We start from the raw sequence: 19,714 nt of genomic DNA, 5'->3' as shown, positions 1-19,714 counted from the left end.
GCCACTCTAATGTTTCATGTAATGAAGTCAGCCAGACTATTATGCTCCCACGCTTATTAAAAATGATCAAAAGTTCTTTCCCCAGGTTTCTTTGATGCATTGATGATCAGAGATCCAATGCTCCTTGTGAGCAACGCAATCGTGCATTGCTACATTCGACTCAAGCATGATATTACATTAAATCCAGTATGTTGCTTTAATAAACATTTGACCTCTTTATGAGCTCAGTTATGAAAGTGAAGAAAGGGTACACTAGTTGCTAAAAATGTCTTGCTTCATCATGTCCTCCAAAAAACACGTATTCTTGGCTCCTCAGCAAATAATTGACACAACAACTGAAGGCAGCGAAAGCATGGATTACAGTAAAATAGGCTGTCAGATGTCTGGGCCCTTTTATTTTCAGGCTTTCATCTTCTTGAGTTCTTCATTCCCTCACAGTTTAACAGATGGGCTTTGTTGTCCTCTTAACTTGAACAACAAGGTTGTGACCAGTTAAGATAAAAAACAAGCTCTATGTTCTACGTCTACCTGCAATTTCTAGAACATTTACTGGCATCTCAGAGGGTTTGAACTAACACACAGACAGCAGACTATAACTACAGTGACAACTGAAAGCGTAAGCGGAGTCAATAGAAGATGGCTCATAATGTTGTCAATTGTGTAATAAGGGAGAATCCACCAGCTTTGCCTGTCAAGCGTGTAGTGAACAAGATCTGTCAGCTACACATTTGCACGGGTGATTATGTAATCAAAGGAATGCATGCAATCAACTGTGCTGCACTTTTTTATTTGGGGGGGTTGTTAGGTTTGTTTGCAAATTAACAGAGGGCAGAGTCACATGCGCCCCTTTAAATTAACTAACTAATGTGGGTTCTTTTAACATCAGAGGGGAGTCGTTGTTTGCAATGTCATGATGTCTTAAGGTGATGTTTTCATGGGTTTCTGAGGATATGTGGAGTAAATGTGAAAGCACTAATGTTTAACGTGGCCAACTGGGAGTATATTAAGATTCATATCTGTTACCATGTTAAAAAACAAAGATTGTGATAGAACATTTGTGAATATACATCAAAAAAGATATGGATTTTACTTTGTATGTTGAGCAGTGGCTTATTGGCAGTATACTTAAAAAACAACTTGCCATTATCAGTTTTAGCAGGTTGACTCTGTGTGCATGTCATCAGGAATGTGGTCCCAGACTGTACAGAAACTACCACAAAGCCGGTTTAGAGTACTTTGACTGTGTTTCTATGTCTGTCTGTGCTAATGTTGCAACTTTGCGTCATTCAGCGACAAAACATTACACGTACATAGGTGGAATAAAAATGCAGGTGAGAAAGGAGTGAAGGATGCTGGAAGTATAAGGGCCAAGTGGCCCATTGATTTTCCTGTTAGGGCTGGACAATGTTAAAATTTTCCAGTGAAACTATCAGTGTGAACTGGAGCTAATTAACAATCTAAATGATCTAAGTAAAGTAATTAGATGGAGAATGGCTTGTAGTCTCTAAAGATACAAAGATACAGGATGCTATTAAATACTCCGAATACGCAACCTGTACCAAGAGCCACCAAGACATATCTTTATATCCTACCCTCTATGGGCTCCAGTGTACCTAGTTAGCTCTGGAATTTGGGGGACACGGGATTGGAAACTTTCACACTGGTGCTTCCTTCACCAGTACTTATTATTAACTTAGCAGTAACCAGTGCTCATGACACTACATTTGCTAGTCACATGTGATGGAAGTATTCATTAGTGTATGGGCAGAACTCCCAATACTATCTTAGTAAAATAAAAAAGAAGAAGACATCACCTTATGGTGCCATTCAGCATTTGCACTTTTCAAATTAAGTATTTACTTATTGGATTCTCAAGGAGACAGATTACTAAATTGGTGTAAGGAAACAATCAAAAAAAAAAATTTGAAAAATTGCCTGAAACAGAACTAGTACATGTCTTGACCATGAACAAATAAAGTAGGCCAAATAAGTATTGAACAACTCAACATGTTTTTCTGTAAATATATTTCTGATGGGGCTAGTCACTGTTACCGATATCAAGTGACTAGCCGCTAGTCACTTGATATCGGTAACAGTCAAAGTAATTCACACATATAAAACAAATATGTACGTTTTATAAAGTGGAGTGACACAGGGAATACGTTTTGAACACAGAGGTGCAAAAAGTGATGGGAAGCCAATGAACAAGTTGAAATCTATTTCTGTTACGATCAAATTAATATCAGGTAGTTCAGTCCTAATCGATGGTTTCAATTCCAAGGTGTCACACAAGAAACATCTCATGATGAGTAAAAGCAAACACTTCTTTGAAAACTGTTGCAAGCTTATTGTTGCAAAATATACCGATAGCATCAGTTACAGACGTATATCTAAACTTCTGATGCATAATATCTGGACAAGCCAATGAACTATTGAGAGTATATAGTCTGATCAGATGAGACCAAAACACTCTATCAATAGAGAAATATATTTACTGTGAAAAATGTTGGCATGTTCAGTAGTTGAATAGAATATTTCCACTGCTGTAGCAGATTTATTCATTCGATTGCTGACTCTGAATTCCCGTTTTATGCCCACGTCGTGCAGTCATTTCCATTTTTTTGCATTTCTAACTCCATTAATGACGCATTTTCATCAGTTTTATCAGTGTGTAATGTTCTCTGTGATAGGTGTTGGTGGGAGCAATGAATGGTGATCTGTCTCAAGATGTTCTGCAGTTCATGTAGTGTCATTAAAAACCTGATTCTGATATTCTGCAGTTTTTTATACTGTTTTTTTCCATCTCATTTTTGTATTACTTGGTGCGCGTACAAAAGGACCAATCAGTGAGCTGGCTCCATATTACATAATCCAATTAATTCAGAATATGTGGCTGCAATCACTGATTACATTGTCTATTTAATGGATTTTTCCAGGCATCTTAATCTGGCTTTTTAACAAGAAATGCCAAACTTCATGCATGCTTGAAAGGATTAAACTGGCAAACGGAGTGAACTGTAACACTTTACCACACACTTTGAGAAGATGATGCTTTTCTTTTGGTATCAAGATTAATTGATTATTCTTCTAAGGCTACTGTGGGTGGCCATGTTCAGATATTTTCAAACTCTACACTGAGTGAACTTTATAATGGGACTCGTGCCATGTTTTAAGTTGGGAGAGAAAAGGGGAAAAACAGAAACATCTGAGTCACACAGAACCGACTGAAGTCATGCCAACACTGTGGCACTGAGGTCTGCTTTTAAAGCTACAGTGCAGTCTTTTGACAGTGATGCATTTGTAGTTGAGTACAGAAGAGCCAAAAATCTCACTGGACTGGCAATGAGACAGTGACAAGGGCCTCAGCTCTGAGGGTGTTTGACACTGTAGAAACCAAGATGATTTGAGTATTATCAGTGTCATAGCTTTTACATAAAGCAGCAAGAGCAATAAATATTTCGTATGCTATTTCTCTGTGCGAATATCCTCAAGTTCATTTTAGAAGTTAAAGAACATTTTATGCTAACCTTTAATTTCAAGTCAAATATTTTATCCAGAGACAAATTCTCCAAATACTCAAGATGTGCACAGAATAATCTGTAATAATTTACCCTTCTAACAATCAAAGTAAGATAATTATTTTAGGAATAAAAGCCCTTATTGGTTTATCTAATGTTTAAAAGTTTTTGTATATACATGTTTATCTATATTTAAAAAAACTTATAAGGGAGAAGTCTCTGGAAAACCCTCCCCATTAACAAGCATTGCATGGATTTATGCTTGTGCGTTAAATCTATGCCATAGGTACACAATGACCTCAAACCCTGTGCTGTAACTTGGGTGGTAATCTGTAATGTAACTACATGTCGACACAGCTTGCAATGACTTTAACTAGGCCATTCGGTCCTAGTGTTTCTTCCTGTGCACTTCCAGCTACTACTACTTCTGTTGCTATTTTTCAAATTGACTTAAAGAGAGAAATTGCAGACCAGCAGGGGTTTACCATGCACAGGTATAGGGTCAACAGCATCAGCCACTTATATTGGTTGTGTGGGTTCTTCGTAGATTCTGCACAGATGTAAGAATTAAACTTTTGTTGTAGTCTTCCAGGATATAGCAATGATCAGTAAGTGCATACAGACACCATTATTTACCAGCTGCAACAATTTGGCTTGTTGTTATTACCTTGTGAAACTGTGTGTTTGTCTGTGTGTTTCTGGAGACACGTGGGCCAGCATTTTTATGTCTGTCTGTGGGTAGACTTTGTCAATGTGATGACACTAAAACCCTGAAAGATGCAGTCAGGTGAGTTTACACGTGTACAGCCATGATCAAAATGAGTTGGAAGAGTTAGAAGTTGGGTGTGGTGTTCAATATTTTTGTGTTTTTGTTTATTTTTATTTGTAACTTCCCATATATCATAATCATCATCTTCATGCTGTCTAAATATATACAGTGATGGCCAGCCATCAAAGTGTAGCTAGGATTATTTTGTCGTTGTGAGTCCCTGTGTGTGTTTGCATGTGTCATCACAGCAAAATGTGGTTCTGCAGATACCAACTGTTGCAGCAACAACTACAAAGGTGGCTTTGAATACTTTGGGAAATGTTTCTGAGTCAACGGTGTCACAACCCTGCATGATACACGGAGCTTCAGAACTATAGACGGAGCTTCAGAAATTCACAGTTGAATTATAAAAACAGACAAATAGTATCTTTAACATGAAAATATGGATTAAGGTAGGATTAGAGTTAAACCAGTCTATCTTTGAACCATCTATAACAAATTAAATTGCATGGCATGTCAAACGCCAGGGTTTGTGTGCAAATAGTAGTTCCTACATTTTGATTAATGTCACTTAAATATCTCTGCTGATTCCTGATTCCCTACTAATTCACTCAATTCACTCAATGGCCAGAGGGGCCGATGGCGCGATATGGCAGCCTCGCTTCTGTCAGTCTGTCCCAGGGCAGCTGTGGCTACAACCGTAGCTTGCCTCCACCAGTGTGTGAATGCGAGAGTGAATGAATAGTGGCATTGTAAAGCGCTTTGGGTGCCTTGAAAAGCGCTATATAAATCCAATCCATTATTATTATTATTATTAATTTCCACAGTCCAATTACATGTGCTGTTAGTCACACATAAAAATGACCTGAGGCTGTAGTTTTAATACCCTTCCCTCTAAAATGAAATGCTTGTGACACCAACACCATTTGCTTCTGGAAAATAAATTTGAAGACTAGCTTTACTAAAACCTGTATTTATCTCATTGGGTCCTTTGGTCTTTTCCATATAACACTACCCTTTGATATGTAATACGTCTGATTATCCAGACAGATACAACTTGTCCAGGACCATCTGTGATGACTTTGAGCTGCTGGAGTTAAAGCTAGTCTCAGAGCTCATTATTATTTGGGGATTACGAGGTATGTTGAACAAAAATGAAGACAACTGTACTTAACCTTTCTCCCAGCCAGGTCCAACGGATTTTGTTAAGCATATTGGTGAGATTTTTAGATCTGTTGGTAGGATGCCCCATTTCCAGTTTGATTAGAGGGATTTACCTGCATCACTGTTAATAGTCAATATATATATATTTTTTAAAAATAAAATGTGCAAAAGCTGTTTAAATTACTGGACCTAAGAATGACGAGGCACATTCAACAAACTGAATGCACCTTCATGCAATGCATTAAGAAACAAAATGCAACACAAAAAAGTGCTACTTGGAATGCATCTGCATTCCCAAACCACCTCCTGTCTTTTAGCCTTGACTGTAAGATTCTAGAAGGAAGCTGATGCGGCAGTGCTGGAGCCTAAATTTATTATTAGTGAGCTGTACCACCCTTCTCTCTGGTACACTAGAGGAAGGACGAGTAGAGGGAAGTCTTGATTTGGATTGTATTGCTTGTTCATACCACTCTACTGCTCTGAAAATATCCCAGACAAGACTGCTCCATGCCCTTTATTCGTCCAGTCACCAGACCTATCTGCTAATATTAGATCAGTCTCTCTTCAGCTAAAGGGCATACCTCGTATAGTGTAAACACATCTTGGTCTCCCTACAGTTTCCTGATTTTCACCGTATTTCATGTAATCAGAACTTTTTTTGTATTTGTATTAAAAGAAAAGTGCTTACTTTCTAAATAAATGCAACATTTTAAAATACTGTAAGATCAATGCAGGCCTCTGGGGATGAAAGTATTGTAATGATGTTTGCCTCTTCTTAAGAAGTTACCTGTGATTATGAAACCCAAGAGTGGACCTTGTAGCCAGCAAAGAAGTTGCGGGTCTTATGTGGGGAGACAAAAATCCAGTTAATGACAACTTTTGGATGTAATTGTGTGTTGGATGGTCATAAGATTACTGCTTGGGATGATTTTTACTTTAGGTAATGTTTACAAAAATAGGCATATTGCAACAAAATGACAAACTGCTCTGTGAGCTACATTTTAAAGGACACATAGTCAAGGCTATTATGAAATGTCCACAGCACTGCTGTCACCAATTATATTGTCTGTACCTATTTATTGTTCCTAGGGATGTTTCTAAAGCACCAGTACTACTTCAAACAGCTAGAACCAGTTTGGTCTTTATTATATTTCCAAATTAGTGTTAATTCTGGAGTCTTGTACAAAGAAACTGAAATTAGGTTGTGACAGAAATAGAAAATTAGAGAAATGCATATTACAGAAGCTTCCATGGTGGCATTGAGGAGTCAAATAAACTTTATGACATCCTACCTGGCTAACCACAGACTATTGAAATCTACTGTATGTTTCTATCTAGTAAAAATGCCAACGACATGTAGTCAGTCATAAGAATCCATTATAAATTTTGACTCTGTTGCCCTTGAAGGCACAGTGAAGCATTGTTCTTCTTGTTAATAGGCTTTGGCATAATAATATTAGAGTAATTGGGGTCAAGGAATAATTAAATTCCCCAAAGATCAAGCTAAAACTGTGACAAATTGTTCCTAACCTCTTCTGACTAAACCTGGTCCTGGAGTGTGATAGGGAACAAGGAAAAACGCAGTCATTGAAACCATTTCCTAACTCCCAAAAGGGATGTAAAGCTGGTAAAGAATGCCAGTCAGGCACTCCTGACTGGCATTCTTTACTGCTTTCAGTTATTAAAGCATTTTGCACAACCTCCGTGTCCTCTGCTGTCCTTCAGAGCAGTTTAGTTTAGTGTAGAGATGCTTGACACTTTGTCCCACCTCTGGTTGGACCGTTTTTGTTAGTCCTGTGTGTATGTTGGAGCATGTTGGTGGCAGCAGCAGATGCGGGATCCCTAGGGATCCGCTGCTGGTTCAGATAAGCGGAGCCTTTCATCAGCGCGGTAGTTTTGGCACATACACTGGTGCAGGGGAGAGCAGCAACTAAATGCCGGGCATTGTTGTTGGTCCAGTCCAGGTGATGGGATGAACGCCGTTGCAGTCATTGATGGAGACATTAGTATTCACTGGCCAGTTACTATGCAGGGAAGGAATGCTGTGATCTGAACGGTCTTGAGCCTTGTTGCTTGGTGTGCACGGCCACTTTTTGTTTTTATAAGGCAGACATTAGCTAAATCCTGATGAGTCAGTGTGCAGCTTATGTCACTATATTATGTTTTCTATCATGTGATTGAAAGTCTTTGTATTTTACTGTAGGGCAAACAAAAATATGTTTGAAGATTTTAGCTCAAATGCGACAGACTTTTAAAACACTGTATACACCAACCAATTAATAACTTGAGAACAACAGTTGATTCTTACACCCCCCTCGTTCATTTCCTTTCTTCTGTTGTTATGGAAACACATTATCACACATTTATAAATAGAGATTGACATATCGTCTGTCCATTACATCAAATTCACATGTTTTATCAGCCAGTAAAAATGTACCAAACTATCTTCTGCCAGCACTTTGTTGCTGAGTCACGCATTGGGCTTGTTAAAAATCACAAAATTCATAATTCATGTTGGAAATGAAAGAGTCCATATAGAAACTTATACTTAGCAAAGGACCTACATCTAGAAGAACAGGGACCTGTTTTTAGTGCATGTAAAATACCTACATATGCACATGCTCGACTGGTTGCAGAGGCTTTGAATGGTGAGTTGAGGGAAGGCTGACTACTGTCTATATTTTTTTTCCCCATTTATATTTTTACTTTTCTAGATTTCTGCCTATAGCTGTTTAAGGAATTTCCCCTAATTAATGAGCCTTTCCTCAGTTATAAATAAGTAAAGTCTAAGGTGCAGTCGCATCTACTTAAACCTTTGTTCTCACACACACAGGGCCTGGTCTGGCTTTGAGCCTGTGCTTGTTGTTTACACTAGGCTTCCTGTGTGTCTGGGCCCCTTGCCCTCTTACATCATCCTATTCGGTGCAGGAGGGACACAACGGGGTGAAGGGGTGATGGGTTAGGCAGTAAGCAATGAGGTAGTTCATTACTCCCCAGGCCCATCCTAAATGAGATGCAGATCCATTCTCCTTGTTTCCATACCCTCCCTCCCCCCTTTGTTACCGCCCCTTTCCCTTTCCAGTCTTTTGATTTTATACTCCAAGGCTCTTGGTAGGCCCATTTACATTTACATTTTCCTGGGAATGTGCTGCATTTCCACTCCCTTTATCTATGGTTGTTTTATTTATTTGTATTTTAGTCCATTTTATAGGTGGTGTTAACACTGGCCATTTTTTCTTCTTATCTGTTTGGCACAATAGGGATGTACATAGGATTAAAGCTCTTGGCTTCATAAATTTTCCATTATATTCTTACTCTGATTTGTGTCTTGCCAAAAACTTTGGCAGAGCTCTGGGATGACAAGAAAATGTTTAAAGCTTTCCACTACTTTGATGCATTTCTCACAAAGGAGTGCCTGCCAGAGTTTCATATTTATATGTTTTACAGCTCTTCCTGGCCGAAAGTATTCCTCCTTGAGCAGTCGCTGCCATAAGAATGTGCTGTTGTTTGTGCAGTTTGCTGACTCTGTCATATAGTGAGTCATGTGTTTTGCTTTGCTACATAGAATTTTTTGTTATCCTGGATCATAGTTCCCCTGTGAGGTTAGAACAGGTAGAAATAAACAGCTGTGTGGTATATTATTTGAGAGTACAAACATGTCTGCCTGTCAGAATCTGTGGTTTTTATATTTGTGCTAAGAAAAAAGAATTTTCATTGAAATGCAAAGGGCTGTTCCAAGGACACGCCTTTCTCACCTCTGCTTCATTTCTCAATAGTTATTTTTTATTGTTTGAACAAAGAAATTATTTCTAGTCTGTTGTTACTGAAATAATTAACCTGGAAGGATTTTTCTGCATTGCAGTTTATGATGTGGCTGTTTAGGAGGTGGAAAAAGGGCTCTGTGGCGTGGGTATTTATACACCTGCTCTAACAAAGTAATATGCTGTGAAATTGGATTTATGCTTAATCACATTTGGTGTGGCAGTAGAACCAGTTGCCCCAGTTTTAACTTGGCCCTTTACCCACAATATCTTCAGTCAGACTGTAAAGCGCTAAATTCCTTTGTAATTGTGCTTTGGGGGTGAATGTACAATGGACGTCATTAGATGCTGTGCTCTGTGCTTTCCCAACTCAACATTTGAAGTTTCATGCTGTGGTTCCAACTGAAAAATGGGACTGAGTTTCTGCTAATTACCTGCTGATTCTCAACCTGTCATTTTGCTCCCACACTGTGCTTATGCATCCGTGCATACACGCACTTCTGCAGGGATTTCTTTACCATTTTTGCCAATTCTTATAGATACTTTGTGCCATTCTGTCACTTTTAAATGTAAATGTGCTTCAGCTTGGTGCAGTAGGCTTTTTTCAACACCTGCAGCTAGAGAGGCCACAGAGGAGACCTGATGGGGGTAACAGAGATGTGGTTGAGCTGTATGTTCAACCGAATCATACATGGCGTGCTACAGATTCCCGAACGGCCTCTGACCCACTTTACTTTAGTCTCTTGGTTTTCTCATGCCCATATAATATGCAGGGGAACAAAACAAAGCATCCACACCAGGACATTATGTCTTTTTGTTGCTCTTAAACATGATTTTCTTTGTAGCCCCAGATTTGTCAGATAAAATCAATGAGAGATTTTGGATTATCAGACAAATAAAGATAAATATTATGTGGGGTTGAATGCTCATACTACAAAGCTGAATCATTGACAGATGCTAGAGGTACACACCGCAGTCAGGATCCTGTGTGAGATTTTATCAGGCTTGTGAAATAATGACCCAAGCATTGTGTATTTTTTTTCTCTGCACTTCCAATAATAAGATGGACCAAAGTGTTTTTCCATGTTTGTTCTTGGTGGAGACTCCAGCCTCTCAGAGGAAGCTGATGTGCATTGATTTATGAATAATGTAAGTGACAAGCAGGTGGTCTAATGGCTTTCGGTTGTTGGAAACTGCCACGTAAATACAGAGAGGGTGTAGTTATAGGTTAATTAAGAACAACCTTAGGTGGTAGAGTCTCTCTGTTATTGTCCCCCAAAAAGTTGGGAAGATGTTTAAAATGGAAGTAAATATGAAATGCAATGATTTGGCCATTAAACACAACTTTGTATTTTATTTATTTTTCTTTTTAAGACATCCTTATCTCAACATTTGCCGTTGAAAAGTAAAAAAAAAAAGGCACATTTACCTATGTCGCCTCTTCGAAATAACAGTTCTGAAGACACCATGACGTGAGTCATAATGTAATAGAATTAAGTGGATAATTGTCTTTTGGCAATGATTTCACATATAAATGCTCCAAATGAGAACATTTCATTGTGCAAGAGCTAGATAATTTCATTAGCTTCGCTCAAGCCAGTTTCAGAACATTTACAACACCGAATTCGTAAACCGCAGAATTAGATTAGTGCCATGCGTTTCGTCATTGCATTTAGCTCATCTGTGCAAATATTACTCAAGCATCCTGTTCAAAGCACCACATTAGTGTGTCCCCGTCGTGTTTGCTTTTAGGGGTCACTGCATGGACAGCTTTCCAAATGCACCGGCACCCATTACTGTCAGCTAAAGACATGCAGTAGTCCATAAATTAGAGCAATTACGTAACTACTAACTTAGCAGACGTCTTTGACATTTTTATGTTGAAGGTGATAAGTGGAGGATACTTGTGAACAAACTTGTGCCGACACTCTGTGCACCGCTTCACAATTCATTGTGTGCATCCTTGGTTCCTGGCTTTGTGTCCCCTGTGTTTATATGCAGTTTTGACAGAGTGAATTAGTGCAGAACCATCGACATATACAGTACGGTGCAAAACTCTGTTAACCCTCATTTCTATATATTTTATTTCCAAGAAGCCAAGGTGTCTTGTTATCTGTTCAGTGCCCTTGAGCAATACTTACTCAAGCTTTCTGAAAAACCTTTAAAGTTTTCTTTGGACATAGGCTGCTTTTTTTAAATTTATTTATTTATTTTTACTAATTTTCAGGCCAGTCCTTGCAAAAAACCCCCCCAAAAACCCCATGGTTCGATCCCAGACGGAGAGATGAATATCTTGGGGGTTGCATAAGGGAGGACATGCAGCATAAAAATCTACCAAATCAAATATGCAGCTTTACTTTGTGAGTTAGCTTTACTGACTCAATCATTCAAGCATAAAAAGGCACCCAACTCAAGGGATGAAGCAGTGTTGGGTGTACACCAATTACAACTACCACCCTTTGACAAAAACACATAATTTGTTTCCATTTCTTTATTTGAATGTACAAAAAATGGTGTGATGGGGATAAAATAGCATTTTTGCACTATTAAGATGATTCCCAAGAGCTATTAGCCACAAATTTCACATATCTTGACAGAGAGTGCAGTATCCTTAAATTTGAGAAAACTGAACAAATGGGGTTCAAAGAAGAAATGGCAGGGCTACAAAAACTATGTACAGAAGGAGCGCTGTATCAATCAACCCTTGTTTCAGTCTCTTGATACACAGCAGCAGTCCTCTCCCTCAACTCCCATCCAGTTTTTCTACCTCAGGTTTCATTCCTATTCGTTGTCACTACCACCTACACAACAGAGTATTCTATGTTCTCACTCTCTTCAGCATTGCCAATGTACAGTACAGTAACCTTGTCACCAGCTAAACACAGTCCTACAAGTTAGTTCTTTGTGGTTCCAGTTCCCAGGTGTATGGAAAAGTGCTCACAGAGTATAATGTTAGAGCTGTACCAGCTCCTGCCACGTTTGGTAGTCTAGCTGTCATATCTGCCCTCTGGGATGTGTGAGAAAAAAGGGCCAGATGATAAATTCCAAGATAAGGTTTGTGTGAGTCATCACCTGAGACTTCACGTCATCACCTGAGACTTCACAGTGGTGCAACACCTGAGGTTCTGTGTAGCAAAAAAATGTAGCAGGGTTTGATTACTAAATCACAAGAATAGTTTTCTGTGCAAAGACATAATCTGAATGATTTAACCTGACCAAATCCAGTAAAAATATCCCTTCTTGTTGTATTACATTGCGTAATTTCCTTTTTTACGCAGGCTTGCACCGAACAGATTTTAGTGCTCATCGTCTACGTTCCGCCTATCTCACCACTATCCCCCTCTTCCTTTCCGCTCTCACTGTCATTGCAGTGTTTTGGCTGCTGTCCCGTTGCTATGCAGAGACCACAACAATGGCCCCTCTCTGTCACAGCACATCACTGCCCGAGGAATGCTTATTTAATAGTGGCATGCTCTGACAATGAAATTGCATTGTCTTGTCTCCCAGCTGAACTCTTTCATAGACTCTTACTGCCTGTCAGCCTTTGTGCAGTTCAGGTTCATCAGCAACAGGCTTCATTTCCCAGATTGCTTACATAGCCTATGTGCCAAGCAGAGTTCAGACAACCTCTGCCCCATGTCTTTATTACTTTTTGAATTCTACCAAGTGTCTGCAGTTGCAGTAGTTGAAGGTTGACCAACGCTCTTGGATGACACTCATCCATACAGACTGTTTTCAGGTTTTTATGGACAAGGCAGCAGACGTACAGACGTGTGTGTGTGCGCGCATTGAGTTCCACAGTCCGTTTAAGGCTTAAGAGGCACACTGTACAGTTTACACAAAAATTGATCAATTCCCTTTGAAGCTGCACAGAATTGGCCTCGCTGCTGATTGTTCCTTTTCTGTGCAAACTGTTGAACAGCACAGCATTTCTATAGTAAATCTTCAGCGCACTCACTGTCTTTGTGTGACAGCCCCCAACTGTCTGTGCTGTTTTTGGATAAGTCTGAATAATTTACAGCATGTTGCCCCAGTGTGTACCTTCAGACACTATACAGAAAACACTGTTCCCCAACATGGTTCCACGGGGAGTGCAGGGATACAGTGCTGAGTGGACAAAGCCAAGTGTCCCTGCCATGAGGATCTTTGTTTGACCGTCAAAGCCTGGGCAAACTAATGTTTGAGTTAGAGATTCAAGTTCAGCAGCCTGCCAAATGTGAGTCATAGTGCTATTAGTGAAGCTGCCGCCCTAAAAGGCCACCCCAGCCCCCTTCCCCAAAAAAAAAAAATCTACAGATGACTGCTGAACCTAAACTGTGTGCTCCTGAGTCGTTTTCATTAAAAACAGGAAGTTTAACCATTTTTGGATAGATGATTACTCTGATTTTGTTTTCCAGTGACTCAATAGAATCGTCAGGATGCCAAAAAGCAATTACAGTGTTTTGCTCTGCCAGAGACTCAGGCTATTTGTACAGGCCAGTCTGTCAATAAATCGGTAGCACAGTAGAAATGCTATTATGTGTAGAGACAGAAAAGGAGGCTTTGGACTTATCATCTCGTGCTTCTTGACAAATGGTGCAATCTCTGCAATTGATAATATTTTTCAGTCTTTGGAAGAATTTTGTACAGAAACAGAGACATCTCACTCATTACTTTTGCAGTGTTCAGTTGGATTATTTTCTTTCGGTGGTGAGAATGTTGTTCTTAAAGATCCTCTCCCATCAGTCGGCTCCACCTCACACTTCAAGAAATTTACATCATGCACACTGAACTACTTCGTAGGCTCAGTAGTACATGGAATGAAGATAAACAGGTTGAGTTACGGATTCCTGTTACCTTTTGGCTCTTCATTTACTAACTTAAATTTATTTTGTATTTTTCTGTTCCATCAGCTCCCTGCCCAGTTCTAAACACAAACCCTGTGAGACCTGATCCAGAGGGGGAAAGCAGTCCTTTGAAGACGGACAACACCGAGAGGATGGATTCTCCAGCTAAGAAAGATACAGACCGAAGACGGACGACCCCTTCAAAATCTGACATTATCTCTCGATCACCTGCGTCACCAGCATCACCAGCCCTCAAGTCAAAACGAGGTGAGCAAAAATGAAAGATTTTATCTTTTGAGGTGTTCCTTAGATAGCATTTAGCTGCTTAAAATTAATGGAGGCTGAATTTGGCTGACTGGTAATGGTATAATTACACTTTTGCATTAAGTTGGAGTGAACTCAACTCTCTTTGGCCAGTATTGGAGTCACAGTGACCACAGGCTTTCAGACACAAAGCAAAATCCAATAGTGCTGCTGCAGGTTATCTTTATGTGTTGGAACAGTCGCTGCACAGGATGTTATGTTATGTGAGAACAGCTTAGCCTGCAGAATATGAACAAATTAGCTTTTGGTAAGTGGATAGCTATTGGTGATCACTGCTATGCACTAATCTCCAATGAACGGTCTGCAGATGGAACCTATATTGAAATTTCCATTTCAAAGAGTTTTTCCAAGAAGGCATTGAGGTTTACGTGCCATTTGCACTGTAGTTGTTCCACTAGGACTCTGTACAAGAAGTGCCTTTCTCTTAAAAAAAAAAAAAACCCAACCTTATTTCTTTTTATTTTTCAGCTAATAACATTTTACTGTGGTCATGATCTTTATTCTCTTAGAGTAAAGTGACAGGACTACACCCCCACAAGTTCCAGGTGTCTCCCAATCTTAGAAAATACTGCACAGCTGGATACCTCATTGAGAGTTCTTGGTTTATTTGCCAAAGTTTGCCCTGTCCTGGGTCTCCAAACTTTATGTAAGGTGTGCACCTTACACACAGCTATCATGCAAATGACTCTTTAAGGAAACTGCCTTTGCTGTTTAAACAGTTTTGCTAGACGGTTCAGTCTGACTTCTGTCCAAAAGATTCTGGTTGCGTCGCTTCTTGCAATGTTTGTTTCAGTGTTGTGATTATGCCAGATGTTAATGGTGGCAAAGGCCAAATTGTTATCTTAGTGAAAGTCTCTTAAGCATGCTCATTTTCTTGCATCCTGACTACTACCCCAGTAATCCGTATATCCTGTGCTGCTCCATTTGTAAAGATCGGAGCCAAAGAAATAACAGAACTGACATTTTAAGAGCAAGCGTGAACAGTCTGAAACTCAGATGCCGCACCTCGTAGTATTTTCTAGGCCAGTCTGTTTTCCTCTTGGACACCTTGTACATTTGACTTTATGATTAACATGGTGGTGAGTTGCGAACATCAGCAAGTAACACTTACCAAGGCCACGCACATGGCATTTCCAACATACTATAAATATCAATGTAGGTCAGGAGTTGTTCTTAGGGGAGGCTGCATGGCAGATTGTTTTCGTCTTCATGATTCACACCTCCCCCTATTCGATGTTGCTGAGGAGTGATTTCCTTTGTGATTGATGCTGAACATCTGGACCGTAAAGATCGAGGAGGATGATGTAGACTAAAGGCTCAAGAATGCCTTCCGTGTCACTGTTCTCAGTGGGTGGTACTAGGGTATGTTGGCTGTGGTAGAAATGGTATTTCACAGTAATTCATTTGAAGTCTGCAGAAATGAGTTGCATACATACTGTTGAGAAAAAAACATGCAATTACAGAAAAAAATAATTAACCTTTCCCCAATTTAAATCTGTTTTAACATCAACTATAAGTGTTAATTTAATATGGGTTACCAACCACATCTCAACACACTGTTCCACTGACTGTTTTTGTTAGTTGTAAATGATCTTTATTGATATATTCTTAGGCTCACATACCAAGACAAAGTGTGCCTTTGGCTTGTTTGAGCATTTTTCACTAGACATGCCCAAAATTTAAATTACTGTGTCAGAAAGCTATGTTTATATAATTTAGTTATAACATATTCAAGTCACCCACACTACGAGATTTCTGGTATTTGCCACATGCTACTGCTTCTATTTTGATGGGATTGGCTTGCTGGCAGAATTTTCTTAATTTTTTCCTGTTGTATCTTAATCTAGATAATAGAATACACATTATCTGTAGCCCTAGGTTGTGCATTAGTGTTGAAATTGTGATATTAGTCAGTCAGTCAGTAAGTTTCCTGTCAATGCATTATGCCATGGATTTTCTTGTGGAGCCATTTAGAGATTAAAAAGCCATCGCTGCAATGACTTTATAGCAGTGAAGAAGGCATTTACTGCATTTCTATTTATATGAGGTCAGATGCATCATTGATGCCTCAAGTCAGTTTGCAGCTGAGGATGGTTTGAAATGGAGTGGTTTTCTGTGGGGCTTTTAGAAGATTGTAGAACTTATGATTAAATGATGTATTCTTTATATCTTCAAAAGGTGCCCTTGACTAGTCGGCTTTAACTGATATCTTAGTAGGTGTGTTTCAAATAGGTATCATTTTAAGTACTGGGAGATGCAATGCTAGAAATCTGCAGATACTGAATGATTCAGTGTGTGTGTGTGTGTGTGTGTGTGTGTGTGTGTGTGTGTGTGTGTGTGTGTGTGTGTGTGTGTGTGTGTGTGTGTGTGTGAGGGAGAGAGAGAGAATAAGACATGCTGGATAAAGCATTTTGAGTCCCCAAGTAGAGTAGAAAAACGCTATATAATAACCACAATTTCCAATATATAAAGTGTCTGGAGATGATTTAATCAGTTTGGATGATGCAAGGTGATACCTATCATTAATCCTCTTTCTTCTGCCTTCATTCTAATCTTAGATGCCATGAAGTCAGAAGACAGGCAGAAGCTTGCAAAAGAGCGGCGAGAGGAGAAAGCGAAATATCTAGGTAAGTAAAAACCAGGGGTGGGAGGCCATTTCTTTTAAATGGATAGAGAGCTCCACCTGGTGTTAGGGTGGAGGAGGTTGTTAGCAGTTGATTGGCTACTGGGTTGGCTTTAGGCTGCAAAAGGCATGCTCAACATTATACACACAGACACTTGGAGAGGATAAAAAGGTAGTTTGGACTTCTACAGAAAATGGGCCAAAATCAGTAAAAGCCAAGCCACCATTTTACCAGAGACAAGTGAGCATCTGTTTTCTGCATGCATGCTGAAACAGTCTTGAGCACTATCAAGACGCTTATTTATTGTTTTTGTATGAACAAAATCATTGCTTTAGCTCAACTGATACACATTACATTGTTCAAAAATGCTGCACGAATGACAAAAACGTACACGTTGATGGGGCTGAATATTTTATAACTTTTATAACTTATGACGAGTTGTGAAAGCCGAGAAAGTGCCCCAACTTACACTGATGCATTTTCAAGAAATGTCACAGCTCTCTCAGCACCTATGAGTTGTCTCTCTTTTTGTTTAACACGTGGCTCTCACATTATCACTTGCCTACTTGCCATGCACTGCTTTGCATGATTGACAGCTGCCTCTATCTTTTCTCTCACCCTTTACTCCTGCAGAAGAGCTCAGCAAGTTGCAAGGTAAGCCACTCACCTGTGTTTTTGTGGTGGTGGTGGTGGTGGTGCCAATGAATACCCCTTTTGATCATTCAGTTTCAGCTTAATAAAGTTCAGTAGTAAAAGCTAGAGCTGGGGAATGCACCAAAAGCTCAATTATCCTGCCTATAAAGAGAAGCAGCATGTAGAATAATGACTACTGTTTCAGTAATAGTGTAACAAAAATAAAGCTTTTTTGTAAATTTTAAAGCATAATTACACTTTAAAAAAAAAAAATCAAGTTAAGTGCTGCAAAGACAAAACTTGCATATTGACTTTTGGTAATAAAACCCAGCCCTAGAGCCTTTTCATTTATTTAATCCCCATGTTTCTTGTTTTAATCCTCCTCTTTTCCTGTGACAAAAATTTAAAATTTCATCCTCCCTTTCTCTGAACATCATAAATATGACTTAAACAAAAATCATGTACTCACTAAATCATCATTTATGTGTGAAAACCCTGTTACTTAACAGGAAGTTGTGGGTGACGAGAAGCCCGCCCTTACACTGACTGTTGTTTATCCACGTTCTAACAGCAGTCACCACAAAACTCTTCGGATTAAAAAAAAAAAAAAAGTACAAACACCAAGCCACAAAACCACCATGATAATCATCTGCCGAATTTATCTTGGCTGTGAAATTATATATAAACAACTTTGTTGCCAAACAGGACAAAAAAAGTTCAAAATGTTCTTAAAAGGGAAAATATGCAAATTAGTGTTCAGATACTGAGCCGAGTTGTATATCACCCAGCCTGTACGCACCGCGATACTTGCGTGAAAGTCACACAACGCAGTTCTTTTTTTAAAGCTAGTTGTTGTCACACTCGTACTTTCTGTAAAGCTTTGCTGTCTAATCCAAATTTGTGTTGGATTGCAGTAAGATGAGGTCAGCAGACTTCATACTGTGGATCAGTCTAATTGGGTGATCACCGTGGTACGCCAGATGGTAGGGGTCTGATCTAATACTCTCAGCCAGCTTGGGATAAAAGATGCGATCCTGCTAAAGCTTGTGTTTACAATATCAGCTTAAGGGATCTTATATCGCCAGAACCATTTCTAGTAGCAGAGGTATAAGTAGAAAAAAAATCTACATATACGAGCTCATCTGCTATTGGATTTGTTCTGTTATAGTTGCATAGATAGATGCTACTCTCATACCCTGTCCATCTTTGGTGAGGAGGTATAAATACTTAATGTACCAGGGTTAGCGCAGCCCTTTGGCAATGACTATTTAATGGCCATACTGTAGCAGGTCTAGATGCTGCTTGTCAGCGCTGATCACTGTCAGGAGAGAGTTGAGGAATGTCAGTGTCACTCTGGTACACTGTAACCGTCAAGACCCCAGCCAGTATCCAGCTCATTTCCTCCTGCAACCCACACCTACAGTGGGGCAAAAAAGTATTTAGTCAGCCACCGATTGTGCAAGTTCCCCCACTTAAAATGATGACAGAGGTCAATAATTTGCACAAGAGGTACACTTCAACTGTGAGAGACAGAATGTGAAAAAAAAATCCATGAATTCACATGGTAGGATTTGTAAAGAATTTATTCGTAAATTAGGGTGGAAAATAAGTATTTGGTCACCTCAAACAAGGAAAATCTCTGGCTCTCACAGACCTGTAACGTCCTCTGTAAGAAGCTTTTCTGTCCCCCACTCGTTACCTGTATGAATGGCACCTGTTTGAACTCATCATCTGTATAAAAGACACCTGTCCACAGCCTCAAACAGTCAGACTCCAAACTCCGCCATGACCAAGACCAAAGAGCTTTCGAAGGACACCAGGAAAAGTATTGTAGACCTGCACCAGACTGGGAAGAATGAATCTACAATAGGCAAGCAGCTTGGTGTGAAAAAATCAACTGTGGGAGCAATCATCAGAAAATGGAAGACATACAAGACCACTGATAATCTCCCTCGATCTGGGGCTCCACGCAAGATCTCATCCCGTGGGGTCAAAATGATCATGAGAACGGTGAGCAAAGATCCCAGAACCACACGGGGGGACCTGGTGAAAGACCTGCAGAGAGCTGGGACCAAAGTAACAAAGGTCGCCATCA

General features: G+C 39.6%; 1 protein-coding gene across 7 annotated transcripts in view; it reads left to right on the top strand.

Annotated features, from left to right (window-relative positions):
• map7d1a (MAP7 domain containing 1a) overlaps positions 1-19,714 on the top strand; it is a 39,737-nt gene that overhangs the window by 1,786 nt on the left and 18,237 nt on the right. For 5 of the 7 annotated variants that reach the window (XM_080308050.1, XM_080308048.1, XM_080308047.1 and 2 more), the window contains exons 2-4: positions 14,105-14,305; positions 16,921-16,989; positions 17,620-17,640. In XM_080308050.1, the coding sequence (XP_080164176.1) occupies positions 14,105-14,305; positions 16,921-16,989; positions 17,620-17,640 (291 nt within the window). The remainder of the gene's footprint in view (positions 1-14,104; positions 14,306-16,920; positions 16,990-17,619; positions 17,641-19,714) is intronic. The other 2 variants (XM_080308049.1, XM_080308046.1) reach the window with 1 other exon arrangement.

Source organism: Astatotilapia calliptera, chromosome 11 (genome assembly GCF_964374335.1).
Source record: "Astatotilapia calliptera chromosome 11, fAstCal68.1, whole genome shotgun sequence".
Taxonomy (NCBI): domain Eukaryota; kingdom Metazoa; phylum Chordata; class Actinopteri; order Cichliformes; family Cichlidae; genus Astatotilapia; species Astatotilapia calliptera.
This window is presented reverse-complemented; position numbering and strand designations above follow the sequence as displayed.